The sequence below is a fragment of the Lytechinus pictus genome, chromosome 8 (genome assembly GCF_037042905.1).
Source record: "Lytechinus pictus isolate F3 Inbred chromosome 8, Lp3.0, whole genome shotgun sequence".
Taxonomy (NCBI): domain Eukaryota; kingdom Metazoa; phylum Echinodermata; class Echinoidea; order Temnopleuroida; family Toxopneustidae; genus Lytechinus; species Lytechinus pictus.
Genome location: NC_087252.1, coordinates 36737959 through 36757972, shown reverse-complemented (window position 1 = coordinate 36757972; position 20014 = coordinate 36737959). Strand labels below are relative to the sequence as shown.

Sequence of the window (20014 nt, the reverse complement as noted above, 5' to 3'; positions counted from 1 at the left end):
TCAGTAAAATAAATATGTTTTTTTTAATTTTTTTTTTCATAGAGTATTTCACTCCTGCCACACAATTTCATGCATTTCACAGCCAATGTGCGGACAATTTTATGATTTTCATGGGTAATTTGCATATTTTGGCGGCCATATTGGATTTGCCAATTTGCAGAAAATGTTCAAGGTTACACGAATGGCATCATCCAGATTCGTAATCAACACCCTCGAATTGACAAGAAACCATCAAAAAATAATGTATGCATAAAAAACAAGGTTTGGTCAATTTTCTCTGGGGCCTATCCTGGACTGTATGTTACGCACAATATTTCCTAGGACCTAGTGAGTCACAATCATTTATCTAAGTTCAGTATGAGTATAATTGTATCAATTTATATAAGCTCCTCTCTGTTGTAGGTTCATGGAGTTTGATTATTGTCATGATTAAAGGATCAGCATAAGTGTGATTTTAAATCGGGCATGCAAAATGTACTTTCGTAGTACTTTGTGTGTAAAAGTGAGTGAGGGTGGATGTGCGCGCGCGTGTGTGTGGTTGCATTGGTGTATGTTTGATCAAGAATACAAAACAAAACTTGTTGTTAATATTATTATTAAATAATTTAATAATTGAAGCTTTATACTTGTCTGCCATTGATAAGCAGTTGTTGAAAGATCTCGTAACAAAACATGTACAGAACAAAAGGTAGAAAAAAAGAAATGCATAATAAATTCAAAGAAAAATTAAAGCACAAGCAATGGTAAAAAAAATATTTTTAAGGGCCGTGCAATCGTTCATAATGATGCGACTGCAATTTGTACCAAACATAAATAACTTTCGAACTGAAATTGTAAATTTATAGCATAATATCGCAAAATTTGCGTAATAAATTTACCCAAAATAGAAATAACTTTTTTTTTTCCGAATGGTACAAGTTATGTATGAAAAAATATGCATTATCCATTTCAGTGAGGGCGAATATTATAGAACTATACACAACAAAAAAGTAAGTCCCCCCTTAAATAAACATCAATAACTTCCCAACCAATGCGAGTTTTTAATATATTTTTACATGAACGTGTAAGTAATTTCATGAGCTACCCTCTGAGTATACAATGTTATGGACGTATTTTACGTCATGCTTCAGTGAGCACCATCAGAAGGCAAAAATATCACTTTTCAAAATTCACAAGCCAAATATCATTACTTTTATTCCATTTAATTGGAAATAATTCAACATTCTCATCATGAAAAATGGTCAGAAGGCTTGTAAAAGGTACTTTCTAAAAGACGATACAGTTTTTTTGGCTAAATTTCACGGTTAAATAAACACAAGTCCAAATTTGCTATAATTTGATTTTTTACACATTTTTATCAATAAAAATGATAGAATATGATGACAGTTATTTTTGGGAAGAGTATCTTCAACAATATTCATCGTTTCACGGTTCAATTAACATTTATTGAAAACAAAAATACGATTTTCAAATATCATAGGCAAGTATTGTTTCATTTAGGTTACTGAAACTGATCTTTTATCAATTTTTTCGTTAAGTTCATGACCAATTAACATGCTTTAATGATTCAAAGGTGTTTAATTAAACATTCACGCTTGAATGAACATGTGGAATGCGATTAGCTCTTTTTTACGTTATTGGAAAAAAATGCAATTTGTAACTATGGATATCTGTCAAAAACCTCCTTGCATGGTTCATTTGATTTGATTTTTATGAAAATCCCAATGTTTAATGCATCAGTGAGCACACAATATTCGAAAATTATGCAAATGAGAAGAAAGTTCAAGGCCTTGGCCCCACTCTTTGTCGTATCGAATGGTTATTTTGGTTATTTTGCGTGCCTTTTGGATAGTGTTACTTTGATGCCATGTGCGAAGTTTCATGAAATAACTGTTGGCAGAAGTAACAAAAACCGTCCGTGAAACAAACCCTCATTTCATATTTTTTTTTATTTTGACTTCCTCTCTCATAGATTTGTGTACATTATGGGTGCATATGTTTAAGAATAAGTAACCCTTTATTCAATATGGTGGAACTTTTTTCAAGGCTGTCTTTAGCAATGTCATTTGGCAGTAATGTTTATAAACCTATGGGCAGAATTCTGTGCAAAAAAGAAATCGATTTGTTTATTTATGGATGAGTGATCACGCATCAAAGTGGGAAAATGGGTATTTTCAATGTCACAGGCTCATTCTAAAGGGTAATAAGGTGAATCTTGGGGGCAAATTCGGTTTCAAATGTGACTTTAATTGCTGTTGTTTTAATCATCCATCATTTCTATCACCACACACTTTCCGAACTTTTAACATTTTCATGGTAGAGCGAGCACATTCGAAAACTTAGGACTGAATACTCTTTATACCGCATAAATGTATTCTTTTCCTAACAATTTGTCATGATCAGTTTAATTTATGGACAAATCAGTGGTGGATCCAGAATTTTAAAATGGGTTAGGGGCCTATAATCGGGAGAGCCACCAACATTTTCAAATTTCAACATAAATAAGTTGTAGAGGATACTTCCGAAAACCCCTATGACGATACGTCACAATACAGGGGCCGCGGAACGGTTTTTAAAGTGTGGGAGGAGGGGCTGAGCCAAAAGTAGGGGGGGGGGGGCTGACCATGCAAACAATCACAATCGTATGGTCATTTTTACATTTTTGTACATGCTTTTGGAAAAAAAGTGGGGGGCTAAGCCCACCCCCAGCCCGCTTCCGCGGCCCCTGCAATAGTGTGCTCACTCAACCATGAACAAACGATATCAAAATTGTGTGTGGAGTGGCTAAATGATGGATAGTAAAACATCATTAACACCATAAAATTCACCTAAAAACAACTTTTGCCCAACTTTGTATTTGCACAAATGACTCTGAAAAACGACTCTTGTGACTTTCAAAAATGGTCATTTTTATTCAATCGTTAATTACTCATGCATGACTCATCCGATCAATCTCATTTTTTCCGGGAGTTGCTTAATGAGTGTAAAAAACCACCTAAGAAATATCATAGCTCAAAATAATTCCGTTCAAAAGTTAAATTAATTGTCTCACCTGCATAGCAGAGTAAGACTATAGGCGCCGCTTTTCCGGCGGCGGCGGCGTCAACACCAAATCTTAACCTGAGGTTAAGTTTTTGAAATGACATCATAACTTAGAAAGTAAATAGACCTAGTTCATGAAACTTGGCCATAAGGTTCATCAAGTATTACTAAAATTCCTGCCTGAGTTTCATGTCACATGATCAAGATCAAAGGTCATTTAGAGTCAATGAACTTAGACCATGTTGGGGGAATCAACATCAAAATCTTAACCTGAGGTTAAGTTTGAGAAATGTCATCATAACTTAAAAAATATATGAACCTAGTTCATGAAACTTATACATAAGGTTAATCAAGTATCACTAAACATCCTGTATGAGTTTCACGTCACATGACCAAGATCAAAGGTCATTTAGGGTCAATGAACTTTGGCCGAATTGGGGGTATCTGTTGAATTACCATCATAACTTTGATAGTTTATGGATCTGATTCATGAAACTTGGACATAAGAGTAATCAAGTGTCACTGAACATCCTGTGCTAGTTTCAGGTCACATGATCAAGGTCAAAGGTCATGTAAGGTCAATGAACTTTGGCCATGTTGGGGTATTTGTTGAATTACCATCATAACTTTGAAAGTGTGTTGGTCTATATCATAAAACTTGGACATAAGAGTAATCAAGTGTCACTGAACATCCTGTGCTAGTTTCAGGTCACATGATCAAGGTCAAAGGTCATGTAAGGTCAATGAACTTTGGCCATGTTGGGGGTATCTGTTGAATTACCATCATATCTCTGTAAGTGTATTGGTCTAGTTCATAAAACGTGGAAATAAGAGTATCCAAGTATCACTGAACATCTTGTGCGAGTTATAGTAGTTTTCAAAATCAGCACTGCTGCTATATTGAATCGTGTGATGCAGATGAGACCGCCAGAGGCATTCCACTCGTTTGATTTAGGGGGGACTTACTTTTTTGTGTGTATATATTGTAGAAATAAGACTCTAAATCGCCAATTTGGCAGCCATTTTGTTTATACAGATTAGATGGTCAAAACATGAGAAATCGGCTTGGAAACATGTCTTATCAGATTCATTCAGCATGAGCCTATTCTCTTGCATCAAACCACGTATATAGTCAATAAGTCATGTTTCTAGAAGTAATACAGCTTGTTGTTGAGCATGTTTAGTCGGACTGAACGATCTGATGCATTAATCCCTATAGGTATGATTACATGTTCATATACCAGAATACAGTGCGTTTCCAAAATTGTAATAGAAATGTTGGGGGCTGTTATTCAAAGCCCATATTAATCTGTAAAATCATTTTCCTTGAAAATGACATAACTCCTCAGATTTCCTTTGATACCCTATTTATACCATATGTGTCATGTATGACCGAATTAATTGATGATGAAGAAAAAGGTTTTTGAAAACTTGATGATAGGGCAGAGGCTGATGTAAATAATTTCATCGATGGCAACATTTTTTTTTCTTGAAATGTCTACTTTGAATGAGTATTTGTAAGCTTTGGAAATGAATGCAACGCAAAAAAAAATGCCTTTCCATTTAGACAAGTACCATATGTTGCAAAATGGTTAAACTTAAAGGGGAATCCAAACAAAATATAATTTTGTTTGTAGAGGAAAAAAGAAAATCAGACAAGTTGATAGGTGAACATTTGAAAAATATCAGACAAACAATAAAAAGGTATGAATGTTTTTTCAAAGTTGTAAATATTGGTAATCACTATACTCATGGAGGCTTCAAATTTGCTGCATATGTGATGTCATAGTAATGTAAGGCAAGGAGTACTCTTCGGTGTACCTAAATACACAGATGGCTAACATTACATTTTTTTTTTCAAAAGTTTGACTTCAAATTATATTTTTATCGCAAGAGGAAATAAAACAATATACACACTAAGAAATAAAGGTTCAAAATTGAACCCCGAAAGGTTGATGCAAAATCAGCACCCTATGGGTTCAAAAATTAAACCCCTGGGCCTGATTTGGGGTTCAAAAATTGAACCCTGCGGTTGGGGTTCATTTTTACACGCTGCAGGTTCAAAACTGCCCCCCCTAAGTTTGAATTGAACCCCTATTTTTGAACCCATAGGGTGCTGATTTTGCATCAACCTTTCGGGGATCAATTTTGAACCTTTATTTCTTAGTGTGTACTACATGGTCTATATTTAGATTACTGCCCCGGGGAATGGGTAGTATGAGAAAACCCTCAAATCACTGATAATAAAGTACATATCCTATAGAAAAGTTCGTCTTGCCCCTCGTCATGATTTACTTACCGAATTGCCAATCTGAAATATTCATATCCATATTCTTCAAACCTTCACAATTCTGTTTTATCTATTTTCTCCTTTCGGACACAAAAGTGTATGACCAAAGCTTATTTCCTCTTTAAGATTGAAATGGTGGCCAACCCTCATTAGACAGGTAGCCTGCAGAGGACTCTTTAAGTTTTCAGAGAACGTTTCCTGAAATAGATCCTCCAGCAAAAAAATATAAAAAATCTAGGCTAACGTGTAGAAATATCGGGAACATGGCACCTATACAGGAACAAGGGAAAACCTTGAAGAACCTGCACAGCACATGCAAAAGAAATCATCGCCGCTGTATGACTTCGCCTAATCATGGACCAGGTTCATGGCCTAATGTAACGAACCAAGGAACACGAGCGCAAAACGAAATGAAGTCGGACTGTCTGCGGCATCATTTTAAAGGATCACGAAGAAGGACTTCTAGGCACATATATAATAGTACATAAAGTTGGCTATAAAATAAATCTACCTGTCTTCATTTTTTTCTTCAAAGAATTACCAGTGCGGATCTAACATATTTTGCAAGCAAACTGAGCTGAATCTAATCTTTTTAAATAAAAGAGTGATTTTTTTTTTGCCACTTTTATTCACGTTTTAATTGAAATTTCAAATTTTCTTTTGTATCATCAGGGCGACTAAAAGTATTCAAGTTTCGAGACAAAAAAATAAAAAATTATGAAAAAAAACTCTAACCCCTTTTGAGAAATGAGCTCTTCAGAAGAGTTTGTTTGCAAAAGGGGTTCCACTCTAAGAAAATATTTTTTTTTCTCCCATATTGCAATATTCTCATGCGAAACTAAATTTGCATGACATCCTACCACGTGAACATAAAATTGAATGTAAAAGAAATCTACCTGTCTTCAAATCTTTTTTTAATGTTCTTTTCCAAAAAGTCATTTTTTGTGGATCTAACCCCTCTTGCAACAAAATGAAATGGATCTAACACCTTTTGAAAAAAGTGGCGTTTTTTTCTTTTCTTCACTTTTTGATGGGAAATTCAAACTTTTATTTGGTATACTCTTACTAAAAGTTTATAAATTGAGACAAAAACCAAATTTGATGTCAAATTGATCTAGCGCATTATGCATTTGAGCGCTTCATATATCTCCTTATTCTTCTTCTGGAAACAGTAAAGGCCACCGTCTGGTGTACTATCGTACTGGTGAAGTGCAGTGTGCAAGTGTATGTGTATTATCCGATGAAAAGTTGCTTACAGCGTGCAAGTAAAAAAAAAACAACCACCGTTATTAACGGAGCTGGATCTTTTGTACCTCTTGTTTAAAGATGTGTACACACTAAGAAATCCCGATGCAAATGGGGTGTACGATACGTGCGTATACCTCGCAATACCATCGAGGTGCAAATTAGCTCTTTTGTGAGAGTACATGTCTGTTTTACACCCATGAACTCTTTGTGTGAACCCCACCAGTCTCGCTGATAGACGTATGGTAAAGATAAAGTTGATTTGTGATCGAAGATTACCCGAAATAACAATGCACTAACGCCACACTTTACCTAAGTGAAATTATTCGTTAAATATATAATATTTATGTGATGATAATTGTTTCAAAATCAAATTTGATAACACCAAACAGTAGATAGAGCTACTTGAATCACAACCATCAGCACAAGTAAAAAATAATCGGATCATGTCGCTAGAGACCTCGTCCGGTCTCAGCGATTCTCGCTGGCAGAGTGGGAAGAATCTTGACTACAGATAAAACGAGGCGAGTTCGAGTCCCAACTAAGGTAACTATAAAGATAACTGAAAAATCGATACAGAAAGTGAATGGATCGGAAGTCTCGACAATCTGTTTATTTTAGGAGGGGGTACATTATGCAACCTAAGGAGTAGACGTGTACACCCTCTTAGGTGCAGATAGACACCCCAGATAGGGGTGCACATTGTACACCCCTATTCAGGGTGTACGTGTGCACCGCTAGGGGTACTCGTATAGGGACAAGCCTGAGCACCCCTAGGGGTGTACAATTTATTCCAATTTTTTTCGTGTGTAGAGAGGTACAATTAACTGTGCTTTGGGGGAGGGAGTAAACATATATAATTGTTAGCATTCTTAATAATCTAGTGCAAATGCTAAAATAATAGACAACTTAGTTTCTTACCAATAAATAGGGTAAATTCGGGATCTGCACTTCATATTACAATTGCGTATTCTTCATAAGAAAAATGTTTTTTCCGTTTCCTTCCTACTTCCTAAATTGAAAATGTGTCCATCGATTTCGAGGTCTAATTGAATCTGGCCTTGGTCTTATGCCAGTAATGTTAATATTATAATAAATTCATTTAAAATTAAATCTTACCTCTTTATTTCAGCGTGAGTTGCACCAGAAACGTGATCAGCAGGAGGAGGGGAAGTAGAAGTAGAAGTAGAAGTAACGGAATCAGTAGTAGCAGTAGAGGGGGAAGTAGAAGTAGAAGTAACGGAATCAATAGTAGCAGTAGAGGGGGAAGTAGAAGTAGAAGTAACGGAATCAGTAGTAGCAGTAGAGGGGGGAGTAGAAGTAGAAGTAACGGAAGCAGTAGTAGCAGTAGAGGGGGCAGTAGAGGGGGAAGTAGAAGTAAAAGTAACGGAAGCAGTAGTAGCAGTAGAGGGGGAAGTAGAAGTAGAAGTAGCGGAAGCAGTAGTAGCAGTAGAGGGGGAAGTAACGGAATCAGTAGTAGCAGTAGAGGGGGGAGTAGAAGTAACGGAAACAGCAATAGCAGTAGGAGAACTAGAAACAGAAGCATCAGAAGCAGTAGTAACAGTACAACTGGAAGGGGAAGTAGTAGTAACGTTACCATTAGTAGGAGTGGAAGGGGAAGTAGAAGTAGTAGAAGCGTTACTAGTTGTAGTAATTAACGGGGAAGTTGAGGTACAAGCAACAGTAGCAGTAGTGGGAGCCATGGCAGCAGAAGTCGTAGCTGAAAGGGAAGCAGGAGAAAGAGACCCTGAAGACGTAGATTAATCCCGGCGTGGTACTTGGATAAATATTTATTTATTGGCATCAACACTTGCAAAGTACTCACGTGTCTCAAGCATCGTTTCGAATTTAAGTTATTTTCATATTCAACTTTGTAAATAGACATTATATCAATTTACATACATTAAGACAAAAGCAAACGGTGTAAAAAAATGTGGCAAATTGTCTTGATTGTAATTATAAATAATAACAATTATATAAATAATACCTTATTAACGTCTCATCATTTATTTTGGCAATAAGCGCTCTACAAACATTTAAAAGAATGAAAAAGAAAAAAGAAGAAGGAAGCAAGAGTATAAGCACAGACACTTGAGACCTATACATTAATACACCTGCACTAGCGTACCTACGGGGGGGGGGGGCAGGGGGGGCACTCTGCCCCCCCCCTGACGAGTCACAACCCATGCAAAAACGCGTATCTTTGCCCCCCTGACGGGCTTGAAAAAACTTTGTTGCCCCCCCTGACGAGCTTTAAGACCTCTAATGCCCCCCTGACGAGCTTGCTTACTGAATGATGATTCCCCACGTAAATAAAAATAAATGCATAAAATAAGAGTACTCTTACCTGTGGCCCCCGTTGGAACTGAAAAAAAGAAGTATGAGAATAGTTACACGATTTGTCCAAAACCTTCATTTTATATATTTTACTTCGGTTAAAGCGATGGTCCGGGCTGAATATGTTTATATATAAATAAATAGAGCAAAATTCACAAAGCAAATGCTGCAAATTTCATCAAAATCGGATAACAAATAACGAAGTTATTGAATTTTAAACTTTATCATTTTTTTGTTAAAGTAGTTATATGCACATCGTCGTTATTATTCATGAGGTGGGCTTATGATGTCACATCCTCATTTTCCCTTTTTCTTATGTTATTACATGAAATAATAAATGTTTAACTTTTTAATACATGCGAAAATGATGTTTCTCCATTATGATGAAATAAGTTGCGGCAATAAATTACTAATGCACTAAATCAGTTGTCAATCCAATTGTTTCAGTCCTTGGTAGAAAAAAAATGAATAAACCTACTTTCAAATAATAAAATACAAAAGAACAAGTGGGGATATGACATCATAAGCCCATCTAATTTTTATTTTATTTGATCTTCTGGTAAGAATCTGTGCATTTTGACACCATGATCACAAACCTGTGCCTTTTCATCTCAGAGTTCCCATTATACAGTATGGTATATAATTTAAAAAGGTCATTGACCTTTGTAAAGCTTTGACCTTGAATTCTATCGGTGAATGTCCATTCTAGGTACTTAAATTTAGTTTATTTGATCTTCTTGTAAGAATGTGTGCGTTTTGACACCATTATTACCAACCTGCGCCTTTCAATATCAGAGATACCATTATACAGTATATATGAAAACGTCATTGACCTTTGATTTTGGAAAAAAAAACACTTTCTCTAACCCGTATTTATCCTAACTTTCTTTTGGTAAATGTTGACACCCATACCTACTCAAATCAGTTGAAAAACCATTTCCAATAATTTTATTCCAGATTGGCTACTTTGGGGTCTAATTTAGGGATACTGACTGCTGTGGCGACGCATTCCGGTACTCTGTTTTATTTGTTAATCATTTTCTATAATAATTCTTATGTTTTATTCTTGGTTTCCTTTTCTTCAAGCCTTTGACGCTTTTTGGGAAACCTTTTTTCTTTCATGATTTTTTTTTCAAATCTCATCTTAATGTTTAATGATTATATTTGTATATTTATGTTCAAAATAATGTATGATATTTGTATGTTTTTACATGTATATATTATTGAAAGAAATAAATGAGAGTATTTCCACTCTCCCTCAATACAAACTCGCCAGTTTTGGTTTCAGTATAAACACGATAAAAGCGATCACTGTTGCCCTCTTCGCAGCCTTCGACCTAGCTTGAGGATTCAACACTCAAGCCGAGTCACTGTGTAAACACGGTAATTGTGACATTATGGAGTGCACCGATGGTTTTGAAGTTTAAAGGGGAATGAAACCTTTGGAACAAGTGGGCTTGTGCGGAAAGAGAAAACTCAAAGAATAAAATCAAAGAAAGTTTGAGAAAAATCAGACAAATAATGAGACAGTTTTGAGCATGAGAATATTGCGATCACCAATGCTATTGAGATCCTCTTGATTGGCAATGCGACAAAGATGTGTGATGTGAACAACTTTCCCTGTGATGGACTATAACATTCCCCCAAATGTTTTCTTTTTGCTCCTTTTTATGGTGATGGAAGCTCTTTATCCATAATGCATTCTGTGAAAATCTATATTACATGCCCTCCTATAGAAATAATACATGATCTAATGATAGAAGTGATAAAATAGGCAGTTTAAGTGGAACATATACAAAAGTAATGGGAAAGTTGTTCACATGTGACATCATACATCTTTGTCGCATTGCTAATTAGAGGATCTACATTGCAATAACTATCTAAACTTCAAATGGTTATAACTTTCTTATTATTTTTTCAATCTTTCTCAAACTTCCATTGATCTGTTTCTTTGATTTTTTCCCCACAAACTTTCTTGTTTCACAGGTTTTATTTTCCTTTGACATTTAACAAAATGTGTAGATTATCCAAAATATACGTGTGTATCGCGTATTAGATGCACAGGCACAGCTGCACCATTGGGATACACTTCTCTTTTTTTTTTACCGAAATGTGCAGTTCAAACTTCGCCGAAAAAGTGTAGGCGCATTTTGGTAATTCAAAATTGCATAATTTGAACATTAAACGTGTCGGTACCCACCAGAACATTATGAGGCGCCGATTGTACCAATATTATATAGAACAATTATTTGTTTTATAATCATTATTTATTAAATAATAACTATTATTTATATATAATTTACATTTTATTTGTAAATAAATACTATTATATAAAATAACATTTCTAATTATTTATATATAATTCCAAGTAATACTTCATTATTTGTAAAAAATAATAGTTCGACATTCCATTGTTCATAAATAATGATTATTTGTTTTTCATTATTTATAAATAATGATTATTTGATTTTCATTATTTATAAATAATGATTATTTGTTTTTATTATTTATAAAAAATGATTATTTGTTTTTCATTATTTATAAATAATTTTTATTTGTTTTTCATTATTTATAAATAATGATTATTTGTTTTTCATTATTAAGAAATAATGATTATTTGTTTTTCATTATTTATAAATAATGAGTATTTGTTTTTCATTATTTATATATAATGATTATTTGTCTTTTATTATTTATAAATAATGATTTTCGTTTTTCATTATTTACAAATAATGACACTACATACTTTATTATTTATAAATAATTGCAATTCGTTTTTCCATTATTTATAAATAGGTTTTCTATTATTTATAAATAATAATTATTTATTAACAATGCCAGTGCACATTTCTTTATTTATAAATAATTTGTTGAGTTTCCCATTATTTATAAATAATGATTATTTGTTAAATAATGAAAACGTCTACTTCATTATTTATAAATAATTTTTTCGAGTGCGCCATTATTTTCATTATTTATAAATGATCATTATTTAATGTTCGAGTTTTCCATTATTTATAAATAAAGATTATTTGTTAAATAATTAAATATCTACTTCATTATTTATAAATGATAATTTTGTTTCAATATCCCATTATTTATAAATAATCATTATTTATAAACAATTTTTACAGTTTGCCATTATATACAAATAGTCATTATTTATATACAAATAACCATTATTTATTAAATAATGGAAAACTCGCTATAACATGCAAATGTGGGACCGCCCATGATATGAATATTCATGATGCGATTTCCTTTTTCGTGATTTTTCTTCACAAATTTTTGTCCGTTTCCTCTTCATAATGGCATTTCTTGAAGCAATTTTGTAGGGATATTGTCTGATTGTAATATTCTTCATTTTCTATATAACTTCGTCTTCGTAGAAATATCAAAAAGTGTAATTTTATACGATTTTCCTACAGTTCACAATCCCCGTAGGCGCGCGTGTATTTCACCTTTTCTCTCTGATCGTAGGAACAACCCAAGGGTTCATTACATGTTGTCGCGCACAGAAAAATTAAGCCATAGAAGTTGCGTGTTGTGGACACCAGAAGTGAGATCCCAGCACGCGAGACCCACTTGTTAGAAATCCAATGAAAAATGCGGTTCATGGTGCGACCTTAGTATACGGTACCTCGCAATACGAAATATTGACAAAATATGCCCACATATCTGCGATATCTACTTGCCTTGTACATATCGTTGATTTCCATTGTTCCTCCTGGTGTTAAATGATGGACAATTCCGATACCGACGTTTTTTATAACAGTAGATCACAAGCATCATGGGGAAGACCACTGCGCCTACTATACCAATGATAGCAGGTCCTCCAATTTTCTCTTTTGGTGTATCTGGATCATCTACAAATGATGAACATCGAACAAAATAGTTATTATGAGATGGTGCCTCCACATTATGCTAAAATAGTATTCCTTTCTTACCCTTTTTACCACATGCGCTGTGTAATGTTTGTCGTGGGTTAACCTAAAGTGCCACCTACATGCTACTTAATCTTTTGTATGAGATATAACTTTTGAATTAATATTTAAGAATAGGTAATAGCAAACACATTACGCTAAAATGAGCATTATTACTCTGCATGTACGGAAATGGATTTAGGTGTGTGATAATGATTGATATTCATTCTTTGAACTTCAGCGAATTAAGTAGGATTTTTGCGTTTGATCAAGGTAACACAACTATCAAGCACATCAAAGGCTCAGATTCTGGGACGCCGATAAGCTCGGTGTACGATGACATACAGCCTCCGTCAATGAATGTAAATCCTCCTGTACATAATTTTTTCTGGTAAAAGGAAGACAGTGTACTCAATAGAGAGGGAGAGAAGGGAGAGAAAGGGATAAAACTGTATACCTATTTTCTTGAGAACAAAATTATTTCAGCCATTTCTGGATCACATTTGTCCCAAAAGCTGGGACATATGAATACGTTCTAATCAATTATGGATTATCACCTTAATTTCTTTCCAGCGAACAATTAAGATAACCAGAGTAACATCTCTTTCCGTACATGCTCAATGAACAACATTGCAAATGCCACTGCATTGTTGCTTGGTTTGCCATTTAAAATGCCTTATCCGTTAACATACTTGTTGAGAATTTTTTTTTTTTAATCTGTACATGTAACATTCCTTTTGTTTCCTACTATTTCCAGTGTGTTTTTCAAATTCATGCATTCAAAATTAGATTAATGACAACCAATCAAGGTATCGTAAATCATTATTTCTTGCGCGAAACTATATTTTTTCCAGATTTATAATTGATTTCATTTCATTAAAATCAAATCAAATTAAATATTAAACACAGATGTTACTTCTTTTGGATTTTACAGTGTCGACCACCATGAATATTAACCTCCGATGAATGAAAGATTACGTGATTGCAACAATTACATTTTGACACTTAAGGCAGCAATAAGAAATATATACTGTGAAATATTACTTTATTTATTATTGCGTTGAACAATATTCAAAGGTTATCATTATTCCCATAAAAAAAGAAGTTTTTCCTATGACGAAATGGTGACAAATAGATTAATACGAAGAAACATAACAGGTGTGTATTTCATAAAGCTGTTCGTAATATAACGCACAGCTTTACGCACGATTGAAACATGATCTTAGGTCCTAACTCAAGTACATATGGATATATATATTGGCATGAAAAAGGATCACTGTTGTGCATAAAGTCATTCGTATCTTACGTACAAGCTTTATGAACCTCCACCTGAGAGTTATAGCGTTATCAATGAATTCTCGAGAAAATGTGCATAATCGTACCTGCGAGGGGGATGACCAGCGCTTCAACTGACACTGCAGTGTGCTGCCTTCCATCAACAGAGACAAATGTGGCCTGGCATGACAAGTTCCTCGTTTCGGTGACCTCAATGCGCAGACTCAGATTGGCGATTACGTCACTGTTCAAGGTTTCACCAAAAGAGGATGCTACTGATTTGCCATCTTGGTACCAGGTAAGGACCGCGTCTTGTACAGGGTACACATTGAATAGTGTGCACGTTAGAGAGAATGTATCATTGGCTTGAGCTGTACAGTGCGTGGACTCACCAATCATGGTGCAGGGAGAAACCACCGGTAGGGTACCAGGGCGGAGACCTAAATTAAACATGACAGAGTGGCACTTGATCATAAAGTAATTGCAGATTGATACAACCAATAGCTTATTCGTATGATTTTGATGGCGATAATAAACTTCTATGGATGAACAACCGATTGCACCTTTAGCTAACAGCACAATTTTCGCAATTACAACTATAAAGTAAATTACCATTTCTATAGAAAAAAAAGATAATCGCTGTTATAATCATTACAATTGTCTTTTCGTATGATATAGAGCGATGTCATCAATACTGATATTCTCATTTGAAAATGTCTATTCAATGACAATCCACATTCGGATTATCTTTTAAATCACATTTTATTGTCAACTGTCATGAAGGGCCATTTAGGGCTGTTAAAACTCTTGCCTAATCAGGTAAGATCTTTCGATGAACTTGTACACGTATATGCTTACATCTCGTAGCAAGGGAAATGTACGCTTATTCCCCGTGGTGCTTTGCGATTATGCACTATGAAAGATATTTGAAAAAAATCTTACTGAACATTTTCAGATCGGAGATGATGTGAAGAACCGCCGGTTGTCCCTGTCGATCTACATCGCATCGATAGGAACCTTCATCAGCAATGGTTAAGTCTTTGAGAGACAGTGTGTTATTGTCATTCTGCAGAGTTGCCCGACCTATATATGGTGGTTCTACGTTCAGGACACCCTTAGCAAGGGTGAGGATCTTGAGAGTACTGTTGAAGTACCAATATATATTTCGCAACGTCCCCTCACCGAAGAGACACGTTATATTAACTTCGTTTCCGACTGTTGCAGACAGTTCTTGGGTGGTTCCAGCGACGGTCATTGATGCACAAGCCCAGAATACTAAGATAATTGCTGGAAATTGTAGAAACAACAATAGAGAAAATGACCTTATGCATGTGATATCATAATCTCATAGCGCCCTCCCTGTACACGTAAACAGAGTGGTCAGAGATACTGTTGTGTGATGATAAGACCTATCACATATTCAATGATATATCAATACATAATCAATACTTCAACAGGAAGTATAACAGGAAATCATATGTTTACCAACTCCAACTTTCTTAAGAAAGTATTACTCATTCTTCTACCAGCTAAACTTCTGACGCACACACATTTTATGAGTTTCTTATTCATTACATTTCATGTTCTCCCTAAAAGGTCAACTCCCCCAATACAGAGTAAAGTTATGACGTACATATTATTTTGGTCAAGCGTCCAAGGTTCACCAACACCTGTTTGGCTGTAAAGAATCTTGACTAGACCAATATAAAAAGGGTTCACTTCTGAACCCACATCACTTTTAGATATTGGAGTTTAAAGCTACAGAAAAGCATACTACATCAGTTTGCAGCATTTATATTATCTTCATCTAGAGTATAGTCACCTTCAGACTTACTCATGTGTTTGTTATTATCATCAAGTAATCACCTTTAATTAATAAATGTAAATATGAACTGTACATCCTGCATCGATTCGTCTGATTCAAGTCTGGTTGAAAGTTAAAGAGCATTAGATCCAACCCCAACACAACAATACGCCAGCTGCAGATAACCAAGTCATTCAAGGCAATGGCATTAGCCGTTAAAGTTGAATTAAAGGTCAAGTCCACTCCCGGAAAATGCTAACTTGAATAAATAGAGAAAAATCAAACTAGCATAATGCTGAAAATTTCATCAAAATCGGATGTAAAATAAGAAAGTTATGACATTTTAAAGTTTCGCTTATTTTTTACAAAACAGTGATATGCACAACTAGGTGAGTCAGTCCATGATGTCCATCACTCACTATTTTTTTTTTTTTTTTTTAATTATACAATATTTCATCTTTCATATATTTGACAATAAGGACCAATTTGACTGAACCATATAGTATTAAACAATGCTAATTCCACATGTTCAGGGCGGCATTAATCGTTGTATCACTGGACAATGAGGAGAAAATTAGGATATTTCATATAATAAAATACAAAAGAAATAGTGAGTGGATGGCGTCATAGTCTCCTCATTTGCATACCAGCCAGGGTGTGCATATAACTGTTTTGTGAAATTAAGCAAAACTTTAAAATGTCATAACTTTCTTATTTTACATCCGATTTTGATGAAATTTTCAGTGGTATGCTTGTTGGATTTTTCTCTTTTTATTCAAATCAAATTTTTGTTGGGGTGGACTTGTCATTTAAGAAGGGGATGAGTTTCCATAAATATGGGTGCCAGTTGTTCAAACAGATAGCATGTCCCCAAAATCCTCTGCCATCTCGATATTTTGCTTTGAAAGTCTATGAAATAGCCACCTGTCAAGAGCCCGAGAGACGAGTGGACAGAAAAATCACCCTGAGTGTGACGTCACCGAGGGGAATTTAGTATAAGAGGTGCCCGTGTGCAGTCAGACCGCAGGTCCCTATGCTAATGAGCAAAAAGGCCATATTCATCCAAATCCTCTCGTGGCTGAATCCTCCTCCTTGCAAAATCTCGTGATTCGTGAGATTTTCTTTCTCTAAGATTTTACCTGTTTCAACCTCAAGTTAAATGAAATATTATTGCACCATCAGATAGAGTCAATGTTACTCTTTCCTATTGGTCATTTATTTTGTATACAATATTTTGTTAAATAAGTAAATTTCTGGCCTGAAAATGTGCCTCTAAACTGAATTTTCTTTCTCTGTTTTCTTTTGCAAATTGTGCAAAACTTTTTATTTTGAGCCTCAATGATATATATATCACCAAAAAGCTGACCTTCTGTACTTTCTCACAATACCACTCGTGATATGCGGCACCTTTCAATCGGGTCAAGATCACACTTTTCCCACCAAGGTACAAGACGAGATTTCTGAAATTGTGTACTTGCATGAAATCCAGAGTTCTGATTGGCTGGATAAGGTTCACAGAACAACAGGCGCGGGGTATTTGAGGAGATTACCACATAGTCCAGTAGATATGTGAAAAAGATGCTCGAATCTGGCAGAAAGTGTGAAATTTGGCATACAGGAGTATTTTTGGGCGCTGATTTCAAAAATTGCCGGCCCAAAGCGATTTGACCATCGGGTCGGCCACCATTTTGAAATCCAAGAAGGCCGCCATGATAAATCATTATATGTCAATTTATTGGGTTTTACATGACATGTGACACTGAAATTTGGCATATAGGGGTATTTTGAGGCACTGATTTCAAATATTGCCGGCCCCCAGTAATTTGACCATTTGGTCGGCGGCAAAATGGCCGCCATCTTGAAATCCAAGATGGCCGCCATGAGAAATCATTAATGTCATTTTCTTGAGTTTTACATGACGTGTGACACTGAACTTTGGCAAATAGAGTACCTATTTTTGGGTGCTGATTTCAAATATTGCCAACCACAAGTGCTCTGACCATCAGTTCAGCGGCAAGATGGCTGCCATGAAAAACCATATCAAAATAATTTTATTGTATTTTACATTATATATATGACACCAAACTTTGGCATATATATTTTTGCCGGCCACCAGCAATGTAACCGCCGGGTTTCGGCAAAATGACCGCCATGAATTAAAAGCAATGATAATTGTCTTGAGTTTTACATGAACTCTGGCCCTGAAAGTTGACATATAGGCATATATTTAGGCACTGATTATTGTCAGACCCCTGTTTGATTGTCATTTTGAAATACAAGATGGCCGCCATGAAAGATAATTTGCTCAAGTCTTACGTATGGCCTTTAACACTTTGAATTTGGAGAAAAACTTGATCTTTGCATCCTTGATCAATGAAAGAAAACATATTAGATAGATGCTATTTTGAATTCCAATATGGTTACCAAGTTTGAATGATGAGTAAAACCCACTGTATTGGCACTGAAAACAAATCCAACACAACCACATCTTTGTCCGTTGCAAGGATTATGATACTTTGTTTGGCACCCTTAATTGCTGATATAGATGTTACCTTGAGTATGAAGCACCATGAATACAAAAATCGGCTAGCTTCTTCTGTAGTTCCACATTTGAAGTGGCTTTGGTTGAATAATAACCATCCGGAACAATCATTTTCTGTTGAGAGGCTGTAAATTATTTCTTTGAGTTTTATATGATCTGCAGTATTGCACTTTGACATATCGACGGAGTGCGGGGTGCTTATTTCAAATATTGCTGGGCCTCAGCGATCTGATCCCCTGAGTCAGAAGCAAAATGTCAGCCATCTTGAAATCCAAGATGGCTGCCATTAAAAAAGATCATTGAAAAAAATCACTTTATCTAGTATCACGTAATGTATTATTTTAAAATTTGGCATCTAGGGATATTGAAATTGCCCCCAGTAATCTGTCCATTAGATATGCTGCAAAATGGCCACCATCTTGAAATCTAGAGAGGATCAACTGTCATGAAAATTCATTAAAATCATTTTCTTGGTTTTAAATAATTTGAGGCAATGCATTTTAGACATACAGTCAGGTTTTTGGCCTGCTGGTTCCAGAATATTGCTCCAATAATTGTGATATTTTATTACAAATCGACATGAAGATAACTGCTCCAGACTTGAAGTACTGATGGTTATATAATGGTATGATGATGATGATGATGAATTAATATTAACGATGGATGATACATATTTTATTGTTCAAAAATAGAATTCAGTTACAGAAATGCTCCGAAAATTGATTTTGCCCATACCCTGTAGATCGTGAGCCCGGCAGCAACTTAGCAGCGCCACGTCGGACGTTGCTCTATCCCTTAAAAAAGGGAAGTTCACCCCGGAGAAAAGCTTGTTGTAAAAACACAAGAAAATATGTTATAAAAAAGATATTGGTAAATCCATCTAAGATATCAGAATTTTTAGTTTTTGATTTGTGACGTCATATACTGTACGAGCAGCTGCCCGATTATGTTGTGTGATATAAAATGCATAAATGGTTCATCATGGGTATTTTTTTTCTTTCTGGAGCGGGTGTGAAATCATTTGTTTGTCGATATACTGAGGGTTCAATAAAAAACATTTTAATTTTTTTTGAGGAGGCTACATTTCATTGTTTTTTGTAATATAAGAAACATGAGGGGAACTGATTGCATCTGACGTCACAAATACACTAAATGAAATTCCAATAGCTTTTTAAATATCTGATGGAATTTCCTCAAACCTTCAATTTTTTTTTTCATTATTTATTCTGTTATTGTTTCAATAAACTTTTTGTCAGGGTGAACTTCCCCTTTAATTCGTTGACCGCCAAACAGGGTAGAAGCAATTCCCCTCTTTTAACATATTTTGGTCTGATGCTGTCGGAGCTTGATCTCCCGAGGCGAACATGCTCCCATTGTGAGATTGTCGAACACACGATGGTTATCAATTCGATCGTTCAAAGTAATTCCTAGAGATCTGTAAGATTCACTGCCAACCGCCTAGCATATAAATGATTGATAGCAATAATAAATGGATTACCATCAGTTATACCATACATGAATTTTGATTCGTGCTATCATATTGTACTTATTTTCCC

The 20014-nt window shown here is 35.1% G+C and overlaps 1 protein-coding gene across 1 annotated transcript; it reads right to left on the bottom strand.

Moving 5' to 3' along the window:
- Nucleotides 1–2895: 2895 nt before the first annotated feature.
- On the bottom strand, nucleotides 2896–15393 carry LOC135155172 (uncharacterized protein DDB_G0271670-like). Its single transcript, XM_064104009.1, has 5 exons — nucleotides 15055–15393; nucleotides 14220–14552; nucleotides 12610–12780; nucleotides 8925–8942; nucleotides 2896–8297 (listed from the first exon to the last, which is right to left on the bottom strand). Exons 1-5 carry the CDS (start codon nucleotides 15365–15367, stop codon nucleotides 7693–7695), a joined length of 1440 nt encoding a protein of 479 aa, XP_063960079.1. The 5' UTR covers nucleotides 15368–15393; the 3' UTR covers nucleotides 2896–7692.
- Nucleotides 15394–20014: the final 4621 nt, after the last annotated feature.